This window comes from Capsella rubella, unplaced genomic scaffold, assembly GCF_000375325.1.
Source record: "Capsella rubella cultivar Monte Gargano unplaced genomic scaffold, Caprub1_0 scaffold_4, whole genome shotgun sequence".
NCBI lineage: Eukaryota > Viridiplantae > Streptophyta > Magnoliopsida > Brassicales > Brassicaceae > Capsella > Capsella rubella.
Genome location: NW_006238920.1, coordinates 13053907 through 13079661, shown reverse-complemented (window position 1 = coordinate 13079661; position 25755 = coordinate 13053907). Strand labels below are relative to the sequence as shown.

Genomic DNA, 25755 nt, shown 5'->3' with positions numbered 1-25755 from the left:
GAAAAAATAGTTATAATATGTTTTCAAAATAAATATAGTTTAATATAGAAATGCAAATAATTATATATATGTCAGTCTATAATATTACTTTTATATAAGATGAACTTATTAAATGCATACATACGGTAAGCTATTTATTTTGATAATTTACTGAGGGTTACATGAATTGAAGGCTTATGAAATATAAAGTTGTATCAAATATTTTGAGCTTAATTTACAGTTAAGCAAATAACAATAAACATTTCAAATATTAAACTAATATAAACTTAAAAAACTCATATGAAAAATAAAATAACAAAAAATGATAGCAATAAAAAACTAACAAAACAAACGTTGCAAAAAAAAAAAAAAAAAAAAATTATTAGCTTCCCGCGCGTAGCGCGGGCCAACTACTAGTATTAAATAAGTTACAGATGATTTGATAATTGCCTAACGTAAGAACTAACTTAAAATTTGAATTATGACAAAGCTGATGGAGGCCTAACATTCAAACTATAAATGTTTCCCAATGACAAAGCCCAAATGAGAGTGATGAGAAAGACAGTAAGTGATTTAAATACAAAATTAACATATATGTACTTTGAGTTGATTGATCTCTATCCAAAACGAAAACCAATCTTACCAAGAAGAGATGAAACAAGAAAAAGCAACACTATCACTATGGTTCTATTAGCAAGGATCAGCGACCAAAGTACTCGTCACTAAAGAATCCTCGTCATTATATCCTCGGCAAGATTGGGGTAACAGTCGGCAAACGGCTTGAACTCATCACCACTAGGCACTAGCAATCGTACTCATATTGGTTATGATAGTAAGCTAGTGAAGGCAGCATGATTGAGGGAATTGTCAAAAATAAGATTCCATCTTAAACAGAAATGTGGAATCCACACTTTAAAAATAAATACAATGGGCTTACTCTAATCCTAATCTATGGACGTTCACCATTAATTAATAATAAAAAGTGTATTGTGTTCTTTTTATAATTAATAAAAACCAACTAGTAATCGTATAAATAAGTAAAATGGAAGTTTTTGTCATGGTCTACCCTTGTCTTGGATCATATGGGGTTGTCGATTCGAAAACATGAACGAGAAAATTAAATAGATTTTATTGTTTATAATCAAAATAAATCATAAGTTCTCTCTGACCATCTGTAAACCATAATAAAAGTACAAAGTTTAAACAGCAAGTTGTTTCCTCTATTAATACAAAAATGGAATCTTAACGACCCACTTGACCATAATTTAAACCATATGCATCTTTACAGTTTCATCTCCCTCAAAACATAAATACCCAATAATTATGTAGTAAACCTAAGTCACCCAAGTTTATATGATCCACCATTTATTTTGGTACTCGCTTCTCTCTTACGAAATTAAAATTTCTTTTATATGCTCTAATGATTTTATCATATCATACATCGCCGGAGATAATATATATTGACGATATCTATCGATGCATCATAATAACTCCACTTTATTGATGTTTTATTAGTACTAAGATCCTATTAATAAAGTAGTTAAACCATTCAACCCTACAAAAACCAAAAGATTATATACTACATTACATATGATAGTGACATATCCAACCAACATCTTCACTGTTTATAATTAATGATGCCAAGTTAAAGAAAAAAGAGAGGTTGAGCGCGTGAGATCTACTCGCGGCTCTCTCCTCTCTCCTCCTTTCTCTTCTTCTGATTACAATCTCTTGCACCGTGTGAGGGGTTCATCCGGCGATTCCGGCGTCGACTAGGCATGACCAAAAGCTAACCTTAACCGTATTTTTAACCGTAACCGGACCGTTTATCAACCGTAACCGAACCGTAACCGTATAAAACGGTTAAAAATTGTAACCGTTAACCGTAAAAGTAAATTAGTTACGGTTAAAAAATAATAATAACCGTAACCGTTAATTAACCGTAACCATAATTAACCGTAATTAATCGTCGGTTAACCGTACGGTTAAACGCTCGGTTAACCGCATATTTAAAATTTTAAAATAAATTATATTATAACTGTATACAATACCCAGATTTAACTAATTCACTATAAATAATTGAAATCAAATATGTTTTTTACTTGTAAAATAAATAATATTTCAAAATTTTTTATCTCCAATATTAATATTATAATAATCATCAAATAACCGTAACCGTATTTAACCGTAACCGTAATTAACCGTAACCGTATATAACCGTAACCGTCTTAACCGTATATATAATGATTAAGGTTATGGTTAAAAAATTATAACCGTTAACCGGTGGTTAATTAACCATAACCGCATTAACCGTAACCGTGGTCATGCCTAGCGTCGACTGAACCCATGGTCCATGGCGCTTCATCCGTAGTCAGTTTCATCCTTACCGGCGAAGTTACCAAATCGAAATCAAGGGAGTCTGTGGTGGGGAGAAGCTTCCGCAAGACACTACCGGTAAAAGCTATGATGGTGGTGTGGCGATGCGGTTAGAAGGAGGAGGTTCTCGACGAGGAACGAGCAAGATTCAGCGGTTAGATCTGGCTGACTGGAGGCGCATGAGGTTTCGTCACGGCCGGCCGTTTGACGGGGGAGGTTAACGGCTGGAAAGGCAAAGCTAAGCCACCGCCGTTGGTTACCTAGATCTACTCGCTACCGCTTTTTCTCTATCATTTCTGAGTTGAGGCTTTCGGATTTGTTTAGATCGGTCTCTTCTTCCTTCTCTTCACGACTCTACGGTGGCGGGATGGTGATGGTCCTGTGTCACCTTCTCCGTTCGGCTCCCGTCTACCTGGCTCGCCGGTGGTCCTGAGCCGGCGAGTATTCGCAGCTTTGTGGGGAGGCGGCTACGATTAGGTTTTCTGATAGTATATTAGGGTTTCTGATTTAAATTGGTTAGCTACCGGTTTAGATTAGTTTTAACCTGGGTCGATTTTGGTTTGGTTATCTAGTTTGGTTTGATGTAATTGGACTGGGCCTTAAGGGGATTAATGTATGGGCCTATTCCGGAAATAGTACATTGGACATATGTTTTTAATAAATTGCAAGCCTTTTACAAAAAAAAAAAAAAAAAAAAAAAAGTTACAATGGAAAAAAAACGATAATGAATCAAAAGTCTTAAATAACGTCAAACCACCATCTGTCAAACACGTGAGGTGCACGTGCGTTGACGGGGACCGTGAGTGAGTCGAAGACTCTCTCTTCGTCAAGCAAGCACGCACAAGCCACAACAACGAAGGCCACGGCACAAAGCCATCGCTCTAATTTAAATTGTTACCCTAATTGCTTCGTTAAATTAAATATTAACAATCCTTAACTATAATTAGTAACCCTCTCGCCATTATCATATTAATTAATAAAACTTACTCATAATCTCTTTCTCTCTCTCTCTCTCTCTCTCAGTTTTCCCCTCTCAACCTTCTTCTCCTCTCAAGAGTTTTTTTCCTTAACCATCAGATTAACTTTTTTTTTTTTTTTTTAATTCGGTTCGGGTTTCATGTACCCTCCTAATTCCTCTAAGTCCACCGCTCCAGACGGCGGCGACGCGGACAACAATCAATATGACTCAGCAGCCGGAGCCACTCGCGATTTCTCCTCTTTTGGCTCTCAAACCCACCATCCTCCGCGGCAGCAGCAACAGCACGATCCCAACGTCGTTGGCCATTACATCTCAGGCGAACCGTCTTCCGTGGGATTCGATTCCGGAGCTTCATCTTCTTCTTTGTTCAGACACAGAAGCTCTCCGGCTGGATTCTACGACCAACATTTTCCAACTGATCCCAACGGTAGCTTTTTGGATTCTTGTATTATTCTCTTACGTAATTTTAATTAGAACTGAATCTAGCCTACGTAATTTTCAGATAACAATAAGCATTTGAATAATTTTCCTTTTATGTGTTAAAAACCTTTTTAAAAAAATATTAGAAAACTTGGTATACCAACATTTATTATAGTTTTATTCTATATTTTTTCACATTATTTCATTTTTAACAGTATTTATCATCAAATAAAAATAAAACTGATTATGTTATATATGACCATAAACGAGTCCTTAAGTAAATTGGTCTAGCTAACGCGTAATTTTGACTTACTGTAATCTTATCTACCATATTTCATGGCAGTCTTGATTTTGTTTCGACGACTTAAAGTTGTAACTTTGGAATATGTTTGGTTTACCTCCATATATAAAGGGATACGACTTTTGTTTTTGTTTTAATTAAAAGAACAATGTGATCTCATCCACCACGTAATTGAAAATCTATTACACATGTTATATATTTTTCAAAATATCTTTTCTAATAGATATTTGGTTTACTTAATAGTTCAATTATTTTTTTTATTTTTTATTTTTGTCAAACACTTAATAGTTCAATCTATCTCTAGATCTTTATATTCCACCAAAAAAAAAATCTCTAGATCTTTATACACACTTTTCACTTTCATTTTCTGGCTGGAGAAATGAACCATTAATTGTTTGTTGATCATAATTAGTCACATATACATTTATATATAGGCATGAATAAAGAAAATACGTATTTCCAATAGAGGCAAGTTGTATATTTTAATAATGTAAAATAGCGTGTAATATAAAAACATGCACTTGCCAAAAGTAATATGTTTATAAAAAAAACGAATCGTAGCAAAAAGAAATTAAAAAAAAAAAGAAAAAAGTATAGTCCTCCTCGTCCACTTGGAAATAAAATAAGAAACCCACTTGCTCTTTTTCTTCTGACAAAGCAGCCATAAGGGCCGACCCTTGCTGACATGGCTTCATCATAGTCACTATGTTTGATTTTTGGATACGCCTACTTGTCATTATATATATTAAGCTTTATTACTATATAGTGTTTGGTTGCATTGCAAGTACTCTTTTTTATTATTATTTTTTTGGCCAATTTGCTCGTCGGTTCATTGTATCCATCCGGTTTACTTTCCCCTGTAATCCATGTGCGATCCCCAAGAAAATTTTACCCCCTCTTGCATTATTATATTATACGTTTTTAGTCATCTTTATAATAATAATAATTGGAATTCGAATAGTGAATATTTCTAAAGATTCTTCTCATGAATCGTTATTCTCTACCAATTTGATGATAAATAAAATATAAGTAGAGAGAGACAAAGGAAGGGGTCCTCGATCGAGTCTTGAATACGACCCATTCTCTTCTTGTATTGTACAGTTATAAAAAATAATCATACTAGTTATTAAAATACTGAGATACATATATAACATAACCCTACATTACTACATTACATTACATCTCTTTCTCTCTCTTTCGATCAAAATTTGTTAATGGATGAGGGAACAGGTTTTTCTCTAGGACGGCCAAACGGAGGATACGGCGGAGGAGGCCAGGGAGGGGGAGGAGGAGGAGGAGAGAGAGGGCCTTCGAGGTTGAAGTCGGAGCTGAGATACTCAGGCGGGAGTAGTAGTCATCAAGAACATAGTTCTCTACCGCGAATCTCTGAGGTCGAAGCGACTGCTGCGGCTATAAACGGTGTCGCATCGAGTAGTATGAGCTTTGGAAATGACCATAGTAACAACTGGGACAACTCGTCTTCTCATATCAGTTTCACCATTGATCAACCGGGAAAACGGTCCAAGAACTCCGACTTTTTCACTTTAGAAACTCAGGTATTATCTATTCGGTTAATCGCCGTTAATGTATGTATTTATATCGTATGCATACTTTTTAGATTAACTTGTTATACAACAAAGTTAATAATTCTTGGATTCTTCTAGGTAAAGGGTGAAAAGAGTGAATATGCCTAAAGTTTAGCTAGTAGTATATATTAATTGTGTAAGCTTATTAGCTGAGAGAAGGTTTATTTATGATTGATCTATATTATAGTGTGTGTCATATAATATGGAATCTATAAATCATTTAGATTCCATAAAGTTAGGATTCCAAGTCGAACTATTGCCGACAAAACTGTTTATGTCACAAGTTCATGAGTGAAAAGGCCAAATTATGCATTTGTTAAATTAACTCTACAGCTGGTTTTGTGTGGTACGTTAAATTAACTCTACAGCTGGTTTTGTGTGCATGTCTATGTTTATTGTTCAAGTAGTCGTATGCAAATAAATGTATTTTTGTGTTGTTTCTTATAACTGATTCAAACAAATTAATAGCCTAAAGAATAGTTATATATGATTGATCTATGTATGCATGTCTCACAAGTTGTATGCTACCTAAAAATATTCTAGTGTGTATCATATAACAACAGAACTCGAAGTTGAAATAAATGCCAATAAGAATGCAATCGTCAAAGTTAATGTGTGCAGAAGCCAAAGTTGAGTGGTTTTGTGTAATACATACATATAAATAGCATGCGGAGGTTTATGATGATTGATTTATGTGTATTGTTCACAAGCCCTTTGTAAACAAATGATTATTGTGTGAACTGTGAAGTTTTCTTCATTGATATATATTTTGGTTAATTTGGTTAAGATGTTTATTTAGTGGTTTCATTAGTTTCATATCAATAATATATATGGTTTTGATTTTTTTTAGTTTAGCATGCCGCAAACATCTCTGGAAATGGCGAGAATGGAGAACTTGATGAACATCCCAGAGGACTCGGTGCCTTGTAGGGTTAGGGCCAAGCGAGGCTTCGCGACTCATCCACGCAGCATCGCTGAAAGGGTTAGTTTTACTCTATTAGTTTGATAAGTTTGATTCCATTATAAGTATATCGCCGCCATGTAAGATAAATTTATTTGGGAAACCAAGAGTATAATTTTTGGTTTATGGTTTTGTCTATTTAGGAGAGAAGAACAAGAATAAGCGGGAAGCTGAAGAAACTACAAGAACTGGTGCCTAATATGGATAAAGTAAGGGATACTAATTAATGTTTTTTTTTCTTGTGTTATTACGGTGTAATTCTTGTTTATAACTTTTGGTTTGAAAATATTGGCAGCAAACGAGCTACGCAGACATGTTGGATTTGGCTGTCGAACATATCAAAGGTCTTCAGCACCAAGTAGAGGTGCGTCCTTATATACTGATCTATATATGTTCTGCAAAATGACATTTTCTGAAAAATGAAGTAAAGGTAGAAATCTTTGTATACGTTGAGAAAATATTACCATAAGGCCATATTATAGAATTTTTATAAACACATTATGGTAATATAGTGGTGCATTATTATGGCCCAATCGTTTCACGAATCAATCTATACTCGAATGGATTTTCTTCCCACTGCGAAAATTACATGACAACAATAAGTTTTGAAGTAAGTACTCTAGGTGATGATCATGTATACATTCAATTGATAAATATTTGTGTCATGCATGTGAGTGAGTCTTAACTAAAATAATGTCATGTTCTCTTTTGTTCTTCTCATAATAGTTGTTAATAAGGTTCATTTAAATTATTTTCAGCTATTAACATAGATTATATTATATAGTTTTGTTTTAAAAAAAGTTTCCATAATTGAAGTAATAATAATACTCTTCTAAACTTTCATAATAAAAGTACTAACATAACTACGTATAATTGATCTACTAAAACATACACATATATATATATATATATATATATATGGTTATATTATATACATATCATTCAGTCAATCAATGCATTGGTCTGCGACATGTTTGAGGTTAGATTCTGAGAGTTACCATAAACTCACATGTCATGTTCTTATTCAAGTATGCACAGCTAGGAAAAAGTAGTCGATATTGAACTTTTTGAGAAACATCAAACCATACATATGGAAAATGGGATTTAAAGAACACAGGTCACAGATGGTGTTTGTTTATTTCACACTTACGTAAGTATATTGTATATTTGTTAAGCGCAGTCACTGGAAAAGGGAATGGAGAGATGTACTTGCGGGGCATGCAAGAAGCGATGATGAAGCATGTCATGATATGTTTCCAAGTATGAGAGATACAATAAAGTATAGAAGCAAAGGAGACGAAGGAACAAGCACCAAATTCAAAAGACAAGAAAGAAACATAGCAAAAGAAAGGGAGTTATATTTTGGGAAGTATAAAGAAAGTGATGATGATGATCGATGGATTATAATGAAGGTGGTTTTGAACCTCTCTCAAAGTCTTGACCCTAATTATAAACTTAATATTCCATCAAATCGATTTTTTCTTCTTTTCTCTTCTTCTTAATTTGTTGGTTAATCTTAGCTAATTAGAGCAACAAAACCCATTTATTTGAGAGTTGAAAGAGAGATGTGCGTTTGTGTGTGTATATAGCAACTCAATCCTAAGTTTTGATATGTGAATTGAATGAACTCAAAGAAACCGAATATCATATGATCATTAACCTTTAATTGAACCAAATATCATATTTTGAAGAAGAAGTAAGAATATCAACATTTTTCCTTTTTAATATCAGTGAAAACCCAATTTACACTTACCATTTTTATTTTTTCTTGTGAAGAAATTTAAATGTCTTTTCTTTAACAATTTCAGATCAGTTATATAAAACAAAAAAAGGAAATAAATTTAGATTTGGGATTGTTTTAGTTTTCTTAGAAGAAATATACTTTTGTTAATGATGGAATATAATTTCATGCGCAAAAAAAGAAAAAGAAAAAAGAAAAACATTGATTGAGCTCACAATTCACAAAAACAAGCAAATAAAGCCAAACAAAAGACTCCATTAATCACTCTCTCCTCTTAACAAAGCGTTACAGAGAAAGACACGATCGAGAAATGTCGGACGACGACGAGAGAGGTGAAGAGTACCTCTTCAAGATTGTTATCATCGGTGATTCCGCCGTCGGCAAATCCAATCTCCTCACCCGCTACGCCCGTAACGAGTTCAATCCCAATTCCAAAGCCACCATCGGCGTCGAGTTCCAGACTCAGAGCATGCTCATCGACGGCAAAGAGGTCAAAGCTCAGATTTGGGATACCGCCGGCCAGGAACGCTTCCGTGCTGTTACATCTGCTTATTACCGCGGCGCCGTCGGAGCACTCGTCGTCTATGACATCACTCGCAGCTCCACTTTCGAAAACGTCGGTCGCTGGCTCGACGAGCTCAACAGTATGTGTTATCGATCTCCTATTCTGTGTTCCTCTCTTTGTTGCTGCTTTGTTCTGTGAGTGAGATCTGAGCGTTGATTTCGATTGGAGTAGGGATTTGGATTAGTTTGGTGTGGATTTTTAGGATTGAATCATTGCGATAGTGATGCTGCTGGTGCGAATATTTTAGATCTGAAGATTTAGTGAGATGATGACTTCATTAGACTTTGATTCAAAGTCAAGTCAAAATTATCTTATTCATTAGGTTCTCTGATAGATCATGATGAAGTGATGTAGTGATTGTTTCCAACTGTTACATTCTCTTCAAGTAGAATTTGTGATGAACATTCTATAAGAAATTAGCAATTAAAGGCATGTTTGCATCTATATATACTCTACCGAGCTTTCAAATTGTGGTAAGTTTGGTTTAGAACTAGTTCTGGCAATGATGATGAATCTTGGTGCAGCTCATTCTGATACAACAGTAGCTAAAATGCTTATTGGAAACAAGTGTGATCTCGAGAGCATAAGAGCAGTTAGCGTAGAGGAAGGCAAGAGCCTTGCAGAGTCTGAAGGTTTGTTTTTCATGGAGACATCAGCCTTGGATTCGACCAATGTAAAGACGGCTTTCGAGATGGTTATTCGTGAGATCTACAGCAACATTAGTCGGAAGCAATTAAACTCTGATTCTTACAAAGAAGAACTATCCGTGAATCGGGTTAGCTTGGTCAAGAACGACAACGAAGGAACAAAGACGTTCTCTTGCTGTTCGAGGTAACACCTTTGTACCGATTTCTCTTTGTCATGAGGATTGGTTTCGGGTTGAAACTTATAGAAAGACATAGACATTATTTAAGCTCTCAAAAGAAGAAGAATTTTTGAGTTTCTTTGTTATAGATACAGAAGAAATATGAGCAAAATTGGATAAGAAGTTTGGTCAGTGTATAAGTTGTGTACTCATTTATACTTCCTACTTGTAACTTTTGTAAACTTGCGAGTGTTAAGTCAATTTTTATATTTTCCAGTTGCTCTTTATCTTACTTTTTGATTTTAACGCTGTCAAGATATTCATTGCATCCACTAGTTGAATCAGTATACTAGAAATTGGAATTAATTTTGATTCTATTAATTTTATAAAATAACAGAGTTAAATAGTAATTTGAGATAAATTATATTATAAAAGTTAAATTTTGCAATTAGCATCACAAAAGTGATGTTTTTAGAATCGCACTTTGCTATGAAACAGTATAGTAAAAGATGTTTAAAGTAACAATCATGTTTATGTCACTTCACCATGTTAATACGCGTTTGGTATTCAACAATGGTTTCGTCTCTGTCTTATTCACATTTGACATTCTAAGAATCATAGAAAGTGTCTTGCGCTTTCTTCATACGTTAGTTAATTAGTATGAACAGTTTGTAATTTAGACTTAATAATGATGATTACTAGGTTGGAACTGAACAAAAAAAAGTCAGCCTTGGATTTAATGGGTTCATACCCACAAATTTAGCAAAGGATACAAAAACAAACAAACAAAGAAACATGTTTATTTTCATTTTATAATCGTCCAATTAGAAACACACATGAAATAAAAATAGAGTAGAAAATAATAAAATAGAGATCAACTTATTAGGTGTCTCTTATTGTGACATCCAATACTTAGCCATCTCGAAACCATTCTTACCATAGTGATAATCTTCAATGGTCATATCAATCTCAGCTTGAGTATTCATCACGAAAGGACCGTATTGAACCACCGGTTCACCAATTGGTTCTCCAGCTATCAACACAAACCTCAGTTTCTTCGAAGATGACTTGTTCCACGCGCTAACACCATCATTCCCTGGTCCGAAGACCACAACGCTGTGTGCTGAAACAGGGGAAGCGTTCGAGGACCCGAAAACGCAGCCGCCTTCACCGCTTTCAAGAACGTAAGCAAAGGCGTTCCAAGATTCAGGAACGTTCTGGTGGATATGAGCTCCTGGTTGGAGAGTAAAATCAAGAAACATAGTAGGTGTTCTCGTGTAAACAGGGGATTGAACTCCCATTGATTCTCCTGCTATGACTTTGACTTCAACACCGTTTGCTTCAGCGCTTGGTATGTCTGAATGCGACAGTTCTTGGTAGTTTGGTTCTATCCTGTCGAAACCAAAGTCAATTAAAAGAATCAGATTCCGGTTAAGAAACTCTCAATAAATATGTAAGAATAAGCGAGTTGGTTTTAAAATTTACATTTTCTCGTTGGAGGAAAGATTGATCCAGAGTTGTAAACCTGTGTTAACTTCCTCTTCAGGCATTTCAGAATGAATGATTCCTCTTCCTGCAGTCATCCACTGTACATAAAAAAACAAGTCCAGAAGCTTTTTATTAAGTATCTAAAAATCGTTAAATTATAGAATCATTTTAAAAGTCTTTTAAAATACCTGAACATCACCAGCATAGATTGTACCCTTATGGCCTTTGAAGTCTTGGTGAGTGATTCCTCCCTAAACCAAAAAGTTTACATTCGAATAAGATAACATTTTAAAAACGTTTTAGAAAAAAGATTCATTATCACCAAATTTATTTTTTCTAATTACCTCAAGTACGTATGTAACAGTTTCAAAACCTGTTGATCATAATTTCCACAAAATTGTTAGAGAGAGAGAGAGAGAGACATTACATTAGATAACCTAAAATGGTATTTAATATATAATCTATGAATGTAATGTGATATTTGACCTCTGTGAGGATGATCAGGGAATCCAGCTGGAGGCGAAACTGCTCCAAAGAAAATAAAAGAGAAATTAGAGAATCATCATCAATAAAATAGTTGTTTCTTTAGTAGATAAATAATAAATCATTAAAAAAAACTGGCTGTTCTTTTCTAAAGCAAATTCAAGAATTATACCGGAGAATTCATCCAACATCAAGAACGGATCCAACAACTTCTGCTCACTCCTGAATTCATAAAAAAGAAAACATAAAATCTCTCAGACTTGAAGTTTCCTCAGAGATGGAAAAACAAAGAAAGAAGAAGAGAGAGTCTTATAAGCTATAAGGAACCTGGAAATGCCACGTCTAACGACGGCTCCATCGCCTTCTTTTTGAAGCTTAGCGAAGACTTTCTTGATGACAGGTCTTGATACGAAATCTTGAGAAGCAGAAGAAGAAGAAGAAGACATGGCTTTGACGTGTTTGGTAAACCTGAATGAAAACAATCCTCCAACAAGCGAATTTGCTCTGTTTATAGCAGCAGCTCTTCTCATATACTTTAATAAACAAGTCGTCGTCGTCTCTTTAATTTCTTGTCTTGTATAAAACGGATTTGGATGTGTGTTTTGGGGTATGTGATTCTTCTGTGTGTGGCTATTTATAGATGGGGAGAAAGAGGATGAAGACGCCTTTGAATGGTCAGTGGGGTCCTAAAATGGGGCTTCCAAAAAGCTTACACCGCCGCATTGTTTGGAACCAACACGGGATGCATTGTGTCATCCTCACGTCATTATGATCCAACCTTTTCTCATATATCTATTAGCGTTTTTATGTGTCCAATAATAAGCTTTTTCCACCAAACTTTAAGACTGAATTCAATCAAACATTCAGAATATAAGATATAATTTTAATATAATTTTGATGATTTTTAGTATATTTATGGAAAATTTTAATGATTTGTTATAAAATTCTCATAAATCTTACCTAAAACCATGAGAAATGAAATTTAATATTTTTTAACTAAGTAAATCCATTAAAATCTCTTAAAGTCAATAAAATCCAATCTCTTTAATGTTTCTAATTACAAGAGATTCTAAAATCATAGTGCAGTGACCTTAAACTTCATCAAACTTTTTAAAATTTATATTCAAATAACATAGGATTTGCTATGTTATTTTAACACAAGTATATAGTGTAATCACTAGTTTCGAATTTGAGTGTTGATATTCAACCAGTTTACGAAAATAAATATTCACAAGATTATAGTTCATTATATAAATGTCTAGTCTCTCTTCTTATTTCTTCGATCGAACACAAGATTATAGTTCATTATATACAAAGTTCAGTTTTAATTGTGGCCGATTCGGTTTGTTTGTAGAGTAGACTGATTAACTCAGTTATCTAATATGCAAAATAGAAAAGAAAATGTTTTATGAGATATAACCAGTTTAACTAAAAAGAGAGTGAAAAGTAAGTAACTAGACTTTAAGCTAAAAGAAAATAAGACGAAATTTTAAATAAATAAATTTTGCTTTTGGCCAATATGATATGAAAACTATCAGATAATCCCCAGTTTTAAAAGTTTATATTAAAAAAATAAGAAGGATAAAAACATCGAAGACCAGTTCAAAAGTAAAAGAGATTTAGCAGTAAACTAAGCCAGCGTGTAATTTAGGGAGGTGACACGTGGCACTTTTGCATACATAGACACATATGTAACCTTGACGTCATCCAAATGTATCGATACATCATCAACTGATAAAACCTATTATTATTATTATTGTCGTCGTATGAATTTAATTAAAGAACAAGAAAGGCAAGTAAAGGCGTTTCGCATTTTTCCTTTGGAAAATATCAGAAACACATAAATGGGGCATCATGCTAACGTCATAGAAATAAAAAGATGTCACTTTCTATTAAATATCAGATATAGGAATGAAATGATTTGGCCATCATCAGGATGATCGATCACTCTGTGTTCCTTTTTTCTATCAGAAACATATAAAGGATGAATTGAATTGTTTTTTTCTCTTTTTTTTTTTTTGTATTACATTTGTGGTAAAAGAATTTTATATAAAAAGATCAATATATATGACATCTAATCTTAAGTATTTTTTAATAGATTTGTCAAATCTTGCAATCAAAAGCATGGAAAATATTAGTGGTTATCATCATGCATTTCTCATCCCCCGATCGATCGTATATATATCTCAAATATAGTAGTATCATTTTGGTTACATGTCATAGCATACATTGTTCCTAAAACAAAAGAGATATGTAATCACTCAAATATCAAAGTACAATTTCGATGTCTAACTTCTCTCGGTATATTCCCACAGTACTCTTTACCTCATTTTGGAGAGCCTGCATGCATATGGATGACTTCCCTCCACGCCTCTGCAGTTTGAAGCCACACATCATGCTTGAAAATGAAAACTATCTGATCTAATAAATACATCCAAATCAAATATGTGACATACAATATGCCTAAGCAATACGTGTGCTATTTTGGGTTTTGTTTTTAATTTCTCCTTTGCTAAAATGAAAACTATATTTTATATAAAGATGGACCCCTTCTCAATATTTAATAAGACCATCCAATTATTACACACTTCCTTCATTTCTGTTTGCCAGTAGGCTACCTAATCATATGAACGATAAAAGTAATTATAACTTTTAAACTATGGATGATATACCTAGCTAATGAGAGATTTAGAGGTTCATCCTACACTATGTTTTAGAGTTCAAAACCACATTCTATATCGATTTATGAGGTTCGTATGTTTAATTTAGTTATTTGCTTGATAAGTGTCAATCTGATCATATTTATCTACAAACTTAAATCGTACTTTGCAACCATACACAAAATCTATACGACTACAAAAAAAATATGAGTTTATGAGGTGTAATATACAATATTAGTAACAACTTAAGGAAAAAGTGTTACTCTTTCGTCATCGTACCTTAAATATATCATATCAATAGACCCAAAAAAATTGATATGGAAAGATAAACCACTACACAACCATTTGACTAAAAATTCAGTGTGTTTATCAATCATTACGAAAAATAGGATTGAAAATAAAATACGCATTAAGTCGATCGTTCAGTTGACATATTCATCATATACTGTGTACTAGTGATTTCACAAGCAACACTAATCAAATAGAGGTATGCATGTACTGTAAACTAAAAAGCAATGAGAAATCTACATTATCTTAAAAGTGTGCTATAATGGGATCATCTTTCACAAAAACTAAAAAAAAGACACTAGCTAGTTTGAATGCTTCTTGTTTAATGGAAAGTTCTAAAGTCAAACATCTAGAAGCTCTCTTGGTTTGGGTGCTGTTTCCACTATTTTCTGCATTTGTGTGATCTTCTTTCCCCACCATCTATTGGACAAACCCACAATCCCAAAACACACAAACACACTTCCTCAGATATATATATAGGATATACTTTATTTAAAAATAGATAATATACTTTATTATTTATTAATGTTTTGACTTTGATAGGATTTTCTTTTCAGTGAATCTTACTAGTGCACTACTTTTAGGCCAAAAACACTCTAACACAATATTGCATTTCTCTCACAGAATCTCTAATGCGTCAATTATAAAATAAAAATCCAGACTTGATACAGTTATAAAATAACTGAAGAGTATAAAACGTATAGACAAAGGACTATAGGAAAATTGCAATAGAATAGCTTCGATGTTGAATTGGCGCATCAGCTCGATTTAAGGAAATTCATTTCCGGTTTATGGTTAAGCATTCTTTGGGAATTCTTGGAGGTGAGAAAACAGATGAGTAAGGATTTGTGTTGATAATTTTAAGAATTTGATACAACAATTAATAAACACTCAGTCATTTAGTTTTCTTCTTCTTTAGGTTTGGAGCTGGCTTCGGACCGTACATGCAGATACGAAGTCTTCCTTCTAAGACTCTCTGGTGGAAGCAGTTTTTATACAAATCCCAAAATTCATCTCTGCCAATCTCAAACAAAACAAAAAAAAATCAGAAACAAGCATTGACGTGTGTTAGATCAGAATAAGTAGTTTTGATGATGATGGACAATGGAACAGATTGTTTAAGAGTGGAGGAAACCAAACCTGACTTGAGGCAAAGTGAATAAGGAAAACCCTTTGACGTCTGTGTGCATGTCCAGCACAATCATATCTAGACGGGAAAGCCCTAATGCCTCTATATCAATTAGCTTTTTGATTCTGCACATAAAAGTAAAGAGGACAATCAGAAGCTATAGGGCAACAAGTATATGAACATACAAGTTACGAGACACTGATGCAATTTGATATAAGTCGAAGAAAGTGATAAGATTTACTAACCTACTTGGTGTGCCGCTCCCAATATTAACCCGTTTCTTCAACAGAGCTACCTGCACCACAGTGAACTTGAGTTAGAAATTTGTATAATTTATATAACAATGAGATTAAGATATCTAAAACAGAGTTAAGAACACAAACAATTTTTTTCTTAAAAACATTGCTTTTATATAAAAGTTTTTTTGAAGACAAAAGCAGATATCATTGATTCAGATTCCAACCAAAACAAGAGCTAGGATGTGAGATTCTTACGAGTCTTATATGCAGATCAAGAAACAAAAACAAGAGCTGGGATCAGACTGACGTGCAAATATTTTGTTCAGCATTTCATATGCCTATGAAATATCGATATATTTATCATCACTTCCCAGACTCTTAACATTGAAGAAATATAAAGAGAGGGAAGAATAACATGAGTATATGCATTAACGCTTAATGATGGATATATAATGGGATCAGACTGACGTGCAAATATGTTTGTTCAGCATTGCATGTGCCTATGACATACTGACATATCTTATCATCACTTCCCAAATCCTTCACATGAATTAAAGAAGAAAGAAATGAACTACATGAGTATGCACCTAACTCTTAATGTTACACATATATAACGGGATCAGACTGACGTGCAAATATGTTTGTTCAGCATTGCATGTGCCTATGACATACTGATATATCTTATCATCACTTCCCAATTCCTTTACATGAATTAAAGAAGAAAGAAATGAACTACATGAGTATGCACCGACTAAGCTCTTAGTGTTATACATATATAACAGGATCAGACTGACGTGCAAATACATTTTTATCTGCAGAGCAAATTGCCTTAGAGATTTCGTATTTTTTATCACATCCCACCGTTTCAGAGAAGCAAGAAACATGCAGCCCACACAACAAGAGAACCCAAACAAGATTCAGTAACGAAAAACTCGACATGGTAGTTTAAATTCGATCTCTTTTCTCTATATGCTTCGAATTAGGTCAACTTTTAAAAAGGAAAATCATTATAAGAATAGAACACTACCTGTTCCTCAACCTTCAAATGCTTTGAGAACAACTTCACTGCTGGACACTGCTTAGTAAGTGAATGCAAACCCCTACAGATATGAGACAGGGCATAGTCTAAGCACCTCTGTATTCAATCAAGTAATAGAACAATCAATAACATAGATACAAATACAAAAATATACCTTAGAAGTTCCAAAGATCTCAAAGCAGAGGAACAGATGACGAGAACAGATGGGTTTCCAGGATCAACATTTCCTTCAAGTGACTCTCCTTCACAAAGAGTCTCTCTCCATGAAGATCCACAAGACAACTTTATATGCTCTCCCAAGTTGCTTACATCTTGAGCCAATCTTTGAGATAACTCAACTACACACGTATCTGCAATCAGACAAAACAATCTACAATTTATAAGAACCCGGAGCATTAATAAGCCAAATCAATGATCAAAGCTCGTATATGGGATCTAAAACCCTAAACTCTTATGGTATATTACTAGTATCGATAGAGACAGAGCTGGATAAAACAAAGAACGAACCTTTAATGGAATCGAGCTCCAAAGAAGAAACCCGGATACTAACGGCGGACTCAAGCAGATTCAAAAAGTAGCTGAGCTGCTCAGAGGCAGTTACCGGTTCTGATATCAGCTCATCGTCGTTGTTCTCGCTTCTCTGTTCGTTCCTTCCACTCTTCTCAATGGTCTTATCAAAGGGGGGAGCTTTCGACTTCTTAGTCTTCTTCTTCTTCAAATCTTTCTTCGGACCCAGTGATGGATTTCGAATCTTTTTAGGTTTTTTATTGGCAGAGGGTTTTACCTCTGTGGTTGCCATGTTTTATCAGTGTATGCAGACAATGGAGAAGAAGAGCGGCGTTATAAAGAAGAGCCACACATTTAGGTTTAGCCCATGTTCTGTTTTTTCGAACCAAGTGCTTATCAACGGTTCTTTTATACCAGCTTGTTAAACCGACCAATTCCCATAAACCAAACAAAATTGGTCTAAATTACTAACAGGTTCCAATTGGTTTAGTAGAGTAAGAAATTATGCGATGTATATGAAGAAAGTTTTGATACAATTATATCAAATTAAAAATTTGTGTTCATAAGCATAGTTATCGTCACACAAGCGTAGTTATATGTTTACATATCTTGGAACATGTCGTCAGATTGGACTTTGATTTCTTATTCTTTTGATAACAATAAGAGCAGTATTACAAAACAAACAAACACGTTAAGAAAATAGAGAACTCTAAACACAGTAACACACATACTCGAATACGAAGACTTATGCATACATGATCCAACATAACATTATGATATGATTAAGTTAATGATGGAATCATTCCCATCAACCTCGCATAAGAAAAAATACCACCAGCGTCAATAACAGGTCCTGCATCACCGATGGACTTTAGATTATAGTTTTTCCCGGTTGTGTGATTAGTCAACAAACCACCAGTTTCAGTCAGCTCGATCGTCACCGTGTCTCCTGTCTTACACTCCTCACATACTCTAACCTCTGACTCTAGCGGAAACACCTCTCCCGTAGCCACTGAGTTACGGAAAAAGATCCTTGCGTAGGATTCAGCAACTATGGCTTTAGCTCCTGCTGCTCCGAGACAGACCGGAGCGTGTTCACGTGACGATCCGCAACCGAAGTTTTCTCCCCCGATTATGATCGAGTACTTTGATCTGTTCTCTCCTGGCTCAACGTACCTGGTTTTGTGGAAGTCTGGGAGACCGGAGAGAGCGTGAGCAGCTATCTCGTCACGCTCTTGCTGATTCGTTGGGAAGGTGCAAGCGGCTCCTGCTGGGATGATCTGGTCGGTGTCTATGTTGTCTTTCAAAACATAACAGAGACCGTGGAAGGTGGTGTTGGCTATGGCTTCGTTAGCGTCGGATCCTGCTGCGGCAGCACGTGGGATGATCGTCGTGTAGGATGTGCCACGTGAAGTGAGGGAGATAGAAGAGGGGTTGATGGAAGTGGAACCGTTGAACTTGAGGAAAGACGATCGGAAAGTAGCCAAAGAAGAAGAATGCTTGATTGATGAGGAAGGTAAGGCTTGGGGCAATGTAGCAAGAGAAGACGCCATTGTTTCTTTTGCTTTGTTGAGTGAGGGAGAGAGCTGACGATGGAACGAATATAAAAGGGAAATTGTTTGTACCCTTCTATTTACAAAAGTGCCATTTAGAATCCCAAACGTGCGTTTTGAGGCACTTGGGTAGGTCACGGTTAAACGAATAGTCTAGAAATGGATGCCCGAAAAGAAGATTTAATATTTCTAATTTTCTATCTAATGACAAAAATGTGCTACAATACTTGTTGTACTGTGTGAGAAAAGGAGAGCTCTTGTTCTGTTCTTATGAGTTACGACCGGAAGAATCTTATATTTAGTGGAAGAGATGAGAGAAAACGTCGTTTCAAATGGGAAACTATGCAGAGAAGAAACTGAAAGAAAACTAAACCAACAGTCATATATATTCATAAAGCATAAAATAGGTTCAAACATACATTTTATTGTTATTTTTTTATTGGATCACAGGATGGACGACCTTTGAAGAGACTTCTCATGCGCACGCATTGACCCCTGCAAAACAAATAGAACAAACATCCAATATGAGACAGAGGAGGGTCTTAGAGAAATCTCAATCATTAGACGAAGAAGAATGTTTTGTTCTACTTGGAAACTCTAGTCTGATGGATGTGAAGATGGAGGAAAATAAACAACCAAAAACTTAACTTCTACATATGTTAAGTTCAACACCCTAAATAATTGCAACCTATAGATGCTCAGGTTTTTGTACTTTCATGGAACCAATGGAAAGATGAAAGAAAAGGAAAAGTAAGTCTTAAGTGGATAAAGGAACAACATTTGAAACACTTTATAAGCGATTAAGTCCAGAAACAGTCATTATCATCTTCTCACACAAAACCAAAATCCCTACTACTGTGTTCTATTTCTCTATTAAAACACTATGTTCTGCATCATCAATGTCAGTCTCATTTCAAAATCAACTAAGAATCCAAATCTCATATACCACTTTTACTACATAACAGAGAATCATCATTACACTAGACATTGAGCGAATCATCACCATACTACCTAAAAATCGTTAGTGAATTGCTTATACTCGACTTGTGTCCTCTTTCTTCTATTCGAACACTAAGTTTTGCATCATCCGTGTCAACTTCTCATGTTATTCCCCATTTCGATATCATTCTAAAATCAACTAACAATCCTCATCTTCCACAAGACAATTACGAGCTTGGTTTAAAGATCATACCTGATGGCAAAATCAGGCAGCAGCAGAAGGAATCATCCCAGCTTTCCTAGCATAAGCAAATATGCCTCCAGCATCAATGACAGGTCCAGCATCACCAATAGGCTTCAGCTTATACTCTTTCCCCGTCGTATGATTGATCAGAATACTATCACCTTCCCTCAACTCAACCGTCGCAACATCCCCTGTTTTACACTCATCACAAACCCTAACTTCCGAATCCAGAGGATATACCTCACCCGTAGCCACAGAGTTCCTGAAAAAGATTCTAGCGTAAGACTGAGCCACCACTGCTTTAGCTCCCGCCGCACCAAGACAGACCGGAGCGTGTTCACGTGACGATCCACATCCGAAGTTTTCACCGCCGATGATGATCGAGTACTTCGTCTTCATCTCACCAGGCTCAACGAATCGCTCCTTGTAAGCAGCTGGGAGACCAATTAAAGCGTAGGAACCGAGTTTCTCGTACTCGTCTGGATTCGAAGGGACGAGAGTGAGAAACTCTGCGGGAATGATTTGGTCAGTGTCGATGTTATCACCGACGACGTAGCAAAGGCCGTGGAAGGTCTTTCTCTCTTGAGGCTCGGCGGCTGAGCGAGTGACGAAGGATGAGGATGCATTTCTCGAAACGAGGGGTTTGAAATCGGAAGCGACGGAGGTGGAATTGAATCTGAGAAATGGAGATCGGAAGGGAGCGAAAGAGGAAGAGTTGTTTGGAGAAGATAGGTTTCGGGACAATGTAGGGTTTCCAAATTGCAGAGAAGCCGCCATTGTTTGTTTCTCTTCTCTTTTGTCTTTGCTGTGGTCGAGATTGGTGAAGCCAGTCAACAAAAAGAATTGCGATTATAAATTGGTCTCCGTTTTTATTTACCAAATTGCCACTCTCCTTCGCTATTTTATTTTAGTGTAAGGAAATAAAAATAAATCAATAAAGAGTCCATGACTAATTAAAAAAAAATAAATTGTTTAAAAAAAAAAGAAAAAAGGCCTTTTCTTTTTTAAAGAGCAGAGGAGAGAGATCCCACGAAGAAACTCCTCTGACGTTTTTCTCCAAGACAAATCTCAAGCAGCTCCTCGCTTTTCCTTCTTCCTCCTCCAAACGACTGTTACTGATCTCTCTCTTTACCTCTCCCAAGTTTCCTTGGTTTTTTTGGTCGGAAATCGAGATCGGGGAGAGACATGGCTCCTGCCATGAAGATCGTGTTCGGTCTCTTGACATTTGTCACTGTCGGAATGATCATCGGTACTCTCTCTCTCTCTATTTATAGTCTTCTACATTTGAATTCTTCTTTCGATCTTCAAAGTTTATATTTTTATTTTTCTCACGGCCTAGTTGAAGTTGCTTGTCATTGCCGAGAGATTCTAGTACGAAACTGGGTTGTTTTTTTTTTTTGGGAGACGACTCTGAAATTGAACCTTCTCTTTGTTAATTCATGAAGATTGTGTTTTCTTTTTTTTTTGTCCTGAATTCTGCAGGTTCCTTGTTACAACTGGCCTTTATAAATAGATTGGAAGATTCGTACGGTACAAACTCTTTCCTTCACTCTCTTTTAATGTTTATGTCTGTTTTACTTGTGGATGTGTGTTTGGTCATAGAATTATGGATATATGGTGATTTTAGGTCTATTGTAAGGGATTGAGAGTAAGCACTACCATGCCACTGAATTTGCAGTACTGAATCAGGGATTTTCATTGTAGTTTATGTTTGAAACTATGAAGATTATTATCTTTTTGATTGTTGTAGTTTCCTTTGTTTTCTCAGTACCTTCTCCTTTCTTCTTTCTTATTCAGGAACTGGATTTCCATCCCTGAGAGGGCTTCGAGGCCAGAACGCCCGTTACCTACGAGGTTTGTGTGATCAAAATTATGTTTTTATATAATAGGTTTACACAACAGTTTCAATTATAACAATCTGAATCTTAGCTTTAGGATAAGACTCTTCTTGGAGAGCTTAATTCGTGGATATTTATGATACAGAATCGGTTTAACGTCAAGACTCGTTTGTTTTCAGATGTTTCCCGGTGGGCAAATGACAAAGATGCAGAATTGTTACGGCTTGGCAATGTAAGTCTTGTCATATCCATTTTGCAATTGTATTTTTTTTCTCTTGGCCAATGGTTGCCTCAGTGTTTCATTTATACTCCTTTGTACAGTTAAAGGAATGGTAGATGGAGAAGAAATCAAATCTTTTACATAGTTTTTACTGACACATTTCGTTAATATACTTAATCCTATGTCAAAATAAGAAAATTACACAAATTTTGTTTTGCTTCTGTAAAATAGAGGTCCCGCTCTGTTTGCTTCCAGCTAATGTTAATTTGCTTTAGTGCAGGTCAAGCCTGAAGTAGTCAGTTGGTCTCCTCGAATTATTGTGCTCCATGACTTTCTAAGTCCTGAGGTATACACACGCCCCATATATTAATGTTTGTTTTATTGAGTTAGCTGACTATAGAATTGTCTGTTCTCGCTGATGTTAGGCCTTAAGTTAGAGATACTTGTTCTTATCATCTCTATTTTAGCAAGGATAAGATCAGATTTCAAAAAAGAAACATCTTAGGCTCAGTTTTAAGCATTATCCTAAAAATTTAGCGAAAGAGTTCTTGGTAGTTTTTTGTCTTGCCAATAACATAATGTTTTTTTTTTGTTGCTTCCTGATTTGTATATCTGCAGGAATGTGAATACCTAAAAGCAATCGCCCGGCCTCGCCTTCAAATCTCCACTGTTGTTGATGTGAAAACCGGAAAGGTACTGCACATGACCTTTCTTTTTAAGAAGTAAAACTTCTATTACTTCCACTCTCTGCCTTGATTGTTCTATTGATTCAATCAAATTTTGGATATGAGTAGAAATGCTCTAGTTATGCCTTCAAAGTCTTCCCCATTTTCTTATCACTTTCTTCTTGCTTAGGGAGTCAAAAGTGATGTGAGGACAAGCTCCGGAATGTTTCTAACTCATGTAGAAAGAAGTTATCCAATAATACAGGTAGGTCACTCTCTGATATCTTTTAAAAAGTGTGCATTATAATCAACTTGACAGTTTTGTAAGTTAGATTCTTTTTCTTTTGCTATTATTAGGCAATTGAAAAGCGAATTGCTGTCTTTTCTCAAGTACCAGCGGAAAATGGAGAACTTATTCAAGTTCTAAGGTGCGTGCACAAGTGCAACCTTACTATGTTTTTATTATTTGAAGCAAATAAAGCTGTTTTCTTGATTTGATGAATCAAAATCTGCTGCAGTGCAGATACGAGCCGAAACAGTTTTACAGACCGCATCATGATTACTTTGCTGACACTGTAAGTCTTCTGTTCCGTTTCATACATATCACTGATAAGTGTTTAGTGTTTGGTTTTGCTCATTAATGTTTAGTTCGATCCTTATTTCATCTTCTAAGAACAATCAATTTGAAAAGTACGTTTATCAAGCGTGTTCATCATATATCCTCGTTTCTTGTCTTATGTTTACCACACAGTTCAATTTGAAGCGTGGTGGTCAGCGTGTAGCAACGATGCTTATGTATTTAACCGATGACGTCGAAGGAGGAGAAACTTATTTCCCTTTGGTATAGTTCTTCTTCTAGCAGATCTCTTTAGCTCTGCAAATTGTTTTAGTTAATACACAGTTGTTTTTTCTCTCTGTTCATGCAAATTAAAACACTGGATCTGTATTGAGAATGCAGGCTGGTGATGGTGAATGCACTTGTGGTGGCAAAATCATGAAAGGCATCTCTGTTAAACCAACCAAAGGAGACGCAGTTCTCTTCTGGAGCATGGTTTGTGTCTTCAATCTATCTCTCTTTTTTTTTTTTGTAATCTCAATCTATCTATCTCTCTTTCTACAAAAACATGAATCATATGGACTGCTTAGTGTTTAATTTCGTCTCCTGGATCATTCAGGGACTCGATGGACAGTCAGATCCAAGGAGTATACATGGAGGATGTGAAGTTCTGTCTGGGGAGAAATGGTCTGCTACAAAATGGATGAGGCAAAAAGCTACTTCTTGAAGAACTTTAGATTTATAAAAACAAAAAGGAACCACACAGGGACTTATATTGAAAAATGTCATAGAATCTCAGAGTTTTGTTTTACTCTATTTTTTTGACCCTTCAATTTTAAAACCTGTCATTTACATACATAATGGATATGAGGGTATTTAACATTTCAGCCACCCCAGCAAATCCTAAACTACTGTCAGTGTTACAAAAATTAACCAACAGATTGCTAAAACTTAAAATTATAGAGAATATTACTGGACTGGATCGGAGTACCATTAGATTAATAAAGATCGAAAGTAGAGATGAAGTGAAGCCATCTACAGTATTTTTCTTATCAAATAAAACAGAGAATAAATGGGAAAATGAAATACTAAAGTGGTGGAAGTAGAGAAACAGTGTTTGTCATATTTAAACGAAAACAATAATACATAAGTAACACTTTTACTGAAAATTATTCTTATACAAAATCTTTTATATACTTGTGAATATTTTATTAAATAATGTAAAATGTAAAATCTATTTCTACTTCTTTTAGTTACATCAAAATCTATTTAGTTCTCCATTTTACCTAAGAAACTGTTTGTTTTAAAACTTTAGATTATCAAGATATTATAATTTGAAACTTCTGGTTTAAAGACTAGAATGGTTGTTCACTTGTTCTATTGGCTGTTTGTGTGACACGTCAAATACATCGTGGGGATCTTAATTCTGCTCTAAATATTATTGAAGTAGTTTAGGTAGTAGCTGGAAATTCTATTTATTTTATTATTATCGATACTATACTATACAAATACATATAACTCGATACACTGATGACTAATCTATAATAGAGCAAAAAGAATTATTCAAGGAAAAGACTTAGGAGCAGTAAAGCAACAGTAATCTATACTATTAATTGGGAAGGACAACTTGAAGCCAAACAGACCCAATTTTAAAAAAAAAAATTTCATGAAATATACTTCAGTTGCCAAACAAAACTAATGACAGCAAAAATGTTTTAATAAATAAATAAATAATAAAAAACAGAAACTACCTATATTTATGGATCATACTAATTTTGTTGTCAAAAAAGTGGAAAATTAAATTCGAAAATCTCCATGTATATAACATATTTAACATTTTTAGATATTTTAAAACAATAATTTAATATTTAATAAAATCGAATCTATAGTATTTTTTATTTGGTTTAATGATTTTATTCAAGTGTTTATGTTATTTGTATTTTGTATAACTCTTATGATATGATATATATTTATTTTGCGTTACAAAAATCATCATATATATTTTTTTGTTTTATATTGATGTTTTAGGAAAAATAAAAGAAAAATAAATATGTTATATATTTTACAATAGCATAAAATATGGAGAAATATTCAACAAAATTGATATTATCTTTAAAAATTTTAAAAATGACAATGTCTTAAATAAATAATTAAAATGTTTAAATAAAAAAAAATCTTTAAAAAATCAATAATT

General features: G+C 34.7%; 7 protein-coding genes and 4 non-coding genes across 13 annotated transcripts; 3 read left to right on the top strand and 8 right to left on the bottom strand.

The window, feature by feature from the left end:
* Positions 1-3426: 3426 nt before the first annotated feature.
* LOC17888902 (transcription factor bHLH129) lies at positions 3427-8244 on the top strand. Its single transcript, XM_006294584.2, has 6 exons — positions 3427-3761; positions 5286-5611; positions 6492-6623; positions 6746-6811; positions 6898-6966; positions 7783-8244. The coding sequence occupies exons 1-6, from the start codon at positions 3473-3475 to the stop codon at positions 7834-7836; spliced, it is 936 nt and encodes a 311-aa protein (XP_006294646.1). The 5' UTR covers positions 3427-3472; the 3' UTR covers positions 7837-8244.
* A 327-nt stretch (positions 8245-8571) lies between these two features.
* On the top strand, positions 8572-9998 carry LOC17889889 (ras-related protein RABA5c). The gene is made up of 2 exons (XM_006294915.2): positions 8572-8987; positions 9433-9998. Exons 1-2 carry the CDS (start codon positions 8654-8656, stop codon positions 9741-9743), a joined length of 645 nt encoding a protein of 214 aa, XP_006294977.1. The 5' UTR covers positions 8572-8653; the 3' UTR covers positions 9744-9998.
* A 450-nt stretch (positions 9999-10448) lies between these two features.
* Positions 10449-12432, bottom strand: LOC17887823 (pirin-like protein 2). The gene is made up of 8 exons (XM_006295825.2): positions 12398-12432; positions 12012-12314; positions 11857-11906; positions 11688-11726; positions 11546-11574; positions 11390-11452; positions 11199-11299; positions 10449-11105 (listed from the first exon to the last, which is right to left on the bottom strand). Exons 1-8 carry the CDS (start codon positions 12430-12432, stop codon positions 10607-10609), a joined length of 1119 nt encoding a protein of 372 aa, XP_006295887.2. The 3' UTR covers positions 10449-10606.
* Positions 12433-15370: 2938 nt separating this feature from the next.
* On the bottom strand, positions 15371-17874 carry LOC17887591 (protein CMSS1). Of its 2 annotated transcripts, none has more exons than XM_006294699.2 (6): positions 17547-17873; positions 17194-17389; positions 17028-17100; positions 16007-16056; positions 15773-15886; positions 15371-15648 (listed from the first exon to the last, which is right to left on the bottom strand). In XM_006294699.2, the coding sequence occupies exons 1-6, from the start codon at positions 17836-17838 to the stop codon at positions 15528-15530; spliced, it is 846 nt and encodes a 281-aa protein (XP_006294761.1). In that variant the 5' UTR covers positions 17839-17873; the 3' UTR covers positions 15371-15527. The 2 variants fall into 2 exon arrangements, with proteins under 2 accessions (XP_006294761.1, XP_023639828.1); XM_023784060.1 differs by having other exon boundaries at positions 15558-15648; positions 15778-15886; positions 17547-17874.
* LOC111831290 lies at positions 16291-16375 on the bottom strand. Its single transcript, XR_002834546.1, has one exon. It is a non-coding gene; the product is annotated as a small nucleolar RNA Z122 (small nucleolar RNA).
* On the bottom strand, positions 16452-16538 carry LOC111831292. The gene has a single exon (XR_002834548.1). It is a non-coding gene; the product is annotated as a small nucleolar RNA Z122 (small nucleolar RNA).
* Positions 16613-16699, bottom strand: LOC111831293. The gene has a single exon (XR_002834549.1). It is a non-coding gene; the product is annotated as a small nucleolar RNA Z122 (small nucleolar RNA).
* Positions 16778-16862, bottom strand: LOC111831294. Its single transcript, XR_002834550.1, has one exon. It is a non-coding gene; the product is annotated as a small nucleolar RNA Z122 (small nucleolar RNA).
* A 289-nt stretch (positions 17875-18163) lies between the features above and the next one.
* LOC17889879 (3-isopropylmalate dehydratase small subunit 1) lies at positions 18164-19134 on the bottom strand. The gene has a single exon (XM_006294784.2). The coding sequence runs from the start codon at positions 19097-19099 to the stop codon at positions 18329-18331; it is 771 nt and encodes a 256-aa protein (XP_006294846.1). The 5' UTR covers positions 19100-19134; the 3' UTR covers positions 18164-18328.
* A 313-nt stretch (positions 19135-19447) lies between these two features.
* LOC17889552 (3-isopropylmalate dehydratase small subunit 3) lies at positions 19448-21121 on the bottom strand. Its single transcript, XM_006294796.2, has 2 exons — positions 20292-21121; positions 19448-19594 (listed from the first exon to the last, which is right to left on the bottom strand). Exon 1 carries the CDS (start codon positions 21057-21059, stop codon positions 20304-20306), a length of 756 nt encoding a protein of 251 aa, XP_006294858.1. The 5' UTR covers positions 21060-21121; the 3' UTR covers positions 19448-19594; positions 20292-20303.
* A 151-nt stretch (positions 21122-21272) lies between these two features.
* On the top strand, positions 21273-24448 carry LOC17889494 (prolyl 4-hydroxylase 1). Of its 2 annotated transcripts, XM_006294688.2 has the most exons (12): positions 21285-21531; positions 21765-21812; positions 22080-22136; positions 22300-22352; positions 22621-22686; positions 22959-23033; positions 23196-23270; positions 23363-23433; positions 23529-23580; positions 23757-23846; positions 23964-24056; positions 24181-24448. In XM_006294688.2, the coding sequence occupies exons 1-12, from the start codon at positions 21468-21470 to the stop codon at positions 24286-24288; spliced, it is 852 nt and encodes a 283-aa protein (XP_006294750.1). In that variant the 5' UTR covers positions 21285-21467; the 3' UTR covers positions 24289-24448. The 2 variants fall into 2 exon arrangements, with proteins under 2 accessions (XP_023639472.1, XP_006294750.1); XM_023783704.1 differs by lacking the exons at positions 23757-23846; positions 23964-24056; positions 24181-24448 and having other exon boundaries at positions 21273-21531; positions 23524-23584.
* Positions 24449-25755: the final 1307 nt, after the last annotated feature.